This window comes from Ambystoma mexicanum, chromosome 1q, assembly GCF_040938575.1.
Source record: "Ambystoma mexicanum isolate Mex_15411 chromosome 1q, UKY_AmexF1_1, whole genome shotgun sequence".
In the NCBI taxonomy this organism is placed as follows: domain Eukaryota; kingdom Metazoa; phylum Chordata; class Amphibia; order Caudata; family Ambystomatidae; genus Ambystoma; species Ambystoma mexicanum.
Genome location: NC_090922.1, coordinates 204,053,428 through 204,056,651, shown reverse-complemented (window position 1 = coordinate 204,056,651; position 3,224 = coordinate 204,053,428). Strand labels below are relative to the sequence as shown.

At 45.6% G+C, this 3,224-nt stretch overlaps 1 protein-coding gene across 1 annotated transcript; it reads right to left on the bottom strand.

The window, feature by feature from the left end:
* Nucleotides 1–327: 327 nt before the first annotated feature.
* LOC138554235 (protein LDOC1-like) lies at nt 328–786 on the bottom strand. Its single transcript, XM_069642578.1, has one exon. The coding sequence runs from the start codon at nt 784–786 to the stop codon at nt 328–330; it is 459 nt and encodes a 152-aa protein (XP_069498679.1).
* Between the last annotated feature and the right edge of the window lie 2,438 nt (nt 787–3,224).

Sequence of the window (3,224 nt, the reverse complement as noted above, 5' to 3'; positions counted from 1 at the left end):
ACGTCTTCACTCTTCCGGGGTTAGGGGTCCTCGAGTTGCGCCGATCTGCATAGGCTCTTCTGGAGAAGAAGAAGACCTGGGAGCCAGAGATTGGGAAGGCGAGCTGGCAGTCGGAGGAGGGCAGCGGATTCTTCTTCTTTCCTGTCTACGTTCCTGCAACCGGAACTCGATTTGTAAGGACAAAGTAATCAAATCTTGAAAAGAAGCAGGTCGGGCTACTCGAGCAAGTTCATCCTTTATATCGTCATGTAGTCCCCGTCTGAAAATAGTTTGCTTGGCGGAGTCTGGCCAGTCTGTCTTAGCTGCCAGTTGCAAAAAGCGAGAAACCTATGTCTGAACATCAGTAGTACCCTGACGTACATCAAGGATGGCTTCCAGTGAGGTGTATAACACTTCAGGTCGGTCAAACCTTTCTTTAAAGGTATCCACAAAACGATTGTAATCGTTCAAGGCAGGATCATTTCCAGTGACCAACGGTGTGGCCCAGGATAAAGCATTTCCGCTAAGGTTAGCAATAATGAAGCCAAATCTGGCTCGAGCGGTCTCATATGCATGGGGTCGGAAAGTAAAGTAGACCTTACAAGCGTCTAGGAAGTCCTTGAGTCCTCCCGGATGTCCGTCATATTTGCCAAAGGAGAGAGACATCGGAGGTAAGTCACCGTGATCATCTCGATGTAACACCACCTGTTGTCGAAGTGCCACGTTCTCGGTTCTCAAAGCTTGCACTTGTACAGTAAGGTTCTGCGTTGCGGCCACCAATTCCTGATATTGTTCCAAGGACGCCATGGATCTTTTTCAGCATTGTATGCTGTCAGACCTCAGCTCACCCTCCTCTACCTCCTCACCTGAGCCTTCAGAAGAAGCGTCCTTGGAAACGATCTTTGCCTTCAGGCGGCTCTTCTTCTTGGTTGGGGTCTTTTCCTTAGCCTTCTTGATCTTCCGTTCGTGTAAATAAGGTCTGGCCCCTCCGGAGGCCACCTTGACAGAGATGGAAATCTGTCCTTGGGGACTCCCGGGGGGCCAGCCTCCAATTTCAGGGAAAAAGCCGGATGGCAGATAAAACCCTGGCGAGTTCGTATGCAGGAAGGGATTTGTGAAGATAGTTCGAATACACCGGTCTTGGTTGAGCAGTATCCAGATGAGGCTAGAAGAATAACTAACTCAATCACATTCCAGTTAAGTATTAATGTGCACTGAAATATCTAGAAGGAAAATGACTAGGGTCAAAGGATATAGGAGATAAGAGTAAAAGAGAAGACAAACAGAATAAAGACAGAAGTAGAAACAAGACCCAGTCCGGTTGTTACAGAGAGAAGGGGAACACCGGACTAACCCCCAGCTCAGAACAGGTAAGCAGCTATGAAATATAGAACCAGCGAGTATTAGACAAATGGTTAGAACAGGAACAAAGTAAATATCTATATAGAAATGGTTCAGCAATAAATTAGGCAAGAGAGGGCTAGATGCCGAAGACTGAGGGGAGGATCAAAGAGGAGGAGTAGCGTAGCGTCGCAAAACGATCCAAGCCCATAGCACGGGTAGCAGAGAGTCAGAATGGCGGAAGCATGCCAAAAGTAGATACAAACCGAAACCAAAAGGCGGAGGGTCAACAGAAAAAACAGAGGTAAGCGCAGCAGCAGACTCGGAGTTCAGAAAAAGGAATCCTAGTAAGAAAGGCAATAACGGGGAAAAGGCTGGAACAAACGAGGCACAGCGAAGGCAAAGAGAGCAACAGTATACACAGAGCGTAGTAACAAAGAAGCACATATACAACGCACCGGTGGGGGGGCGGAGCCGACCTATGTAGTGGCGTCGGCCATCTCGGTTGAGGACTAGAGCCGAGCACACGTATAAGCTAGTGTCTCCAGTCGTCCCATAACTTCCAGGACCGATTCCTGACAGTCATGGTCTGGTTAGTCTACAAAGGGAAGGCTCTCGGGAGGGGTGAGGGTGGGGTTAGGTTGCTGCGTGAAGGTATAATGGGATATATTGTTACTTTTATTGCTTTACAAAGCAATAAACTGTCTTGTCTATACCACGTATCCAAAAGGTACTGTGTGTGTCTGTTTTCTCAGACAAAACAATTGCAATTTAATATACTACATAGGATATTTTACCCCAATGATCAAACACCAAATTGGAATGTCGCAGATGTATAGATCAAGAAGGGTCTTTTTATTGCCTCCATTTGGGATGTATGGAAATCTCACTCTTCTGGTCTTAGGTGTTTGAAGAGATTGAAAAATTGATGGGCAAATTGGACATGGGATGCCAATGGCTTACCTGTGATGCCTATGTCACATGTGTAAATTGAAATACAGATTTGCACATTTGGTATTTATTTTTTCTACGTACCTCATTGTCATTAAATGGATGTTGGCATCTTACTTGGGCCACTGCATAACATGAAGAACTGGCACAGCTGGGTAGGAATGGAGCGAGACGTCGTACATTGGAATGGAACATGATTGTACATGGTTTGCTGTTCCCACCAGGTGAAAGCCTACATAGGCAGTTCAAACTGGCTTGGTAACATACAAAAAGGGGATTTATGACCTTGTGACTAGAATCTCCTCTAATTGCCCTGCGAGGTAGCAACAAACAAACCATTGAACCCAAGTAGTATTCTTAAGGGTATTGTAGAGAAGAAGCTGCATGCCTTTGCAGGAAACCCCCCTTCCTCCCATATGTTGGAGACCTGAGATCATGCAGTGTTTGACACCAATAGTTGTGCCAATACCGCAATGTGTGTTTCGAAAAAAGATAGTGATTAAGACAACCGTACCGAATGTATCCCGAAGGGATGACAACCGAAGGGAGGAACTCGCTGAAGGAATATGAAAAAGAGCAAAAGAAGGAAGCTAGTGACGTCACAAGAGACATACACGACGTCCCGGGATACTGGCTGAAGAGGATGTATGGATCCTATAGAAACTCATAACAAAGTAAAGAATCAAGTGAGCTTTTAAATACGAAGAAGAAAATTACACGTGCACGAAGTGCTACAAAAAATCAACCGTTCAATAATTGTACAGACGCTGCAATGCAAGGTAGACCAAGTCATCATAGAAGCTGGCTATACGTAATAAATAGAATGCAGGCAAAGCCGACATTGTATAGTAGCTGGACATCGGTATCATGAATTTAGTAATCCAGGACCCATGAAGAGGGAAGGGAAACTGTGTCGCAGCAAGAATAAGCAGAATCATAGATGTGCATGGCAA

Coding starts and splice junctions, on each gene's coding strand:
- LOC138554235 (XM_069642578.1), bottom strand. CDS start 786: ATGGCGTCCTTGGAACAATATCAGGAATTGGTGGCCGCAACGCAGAAC.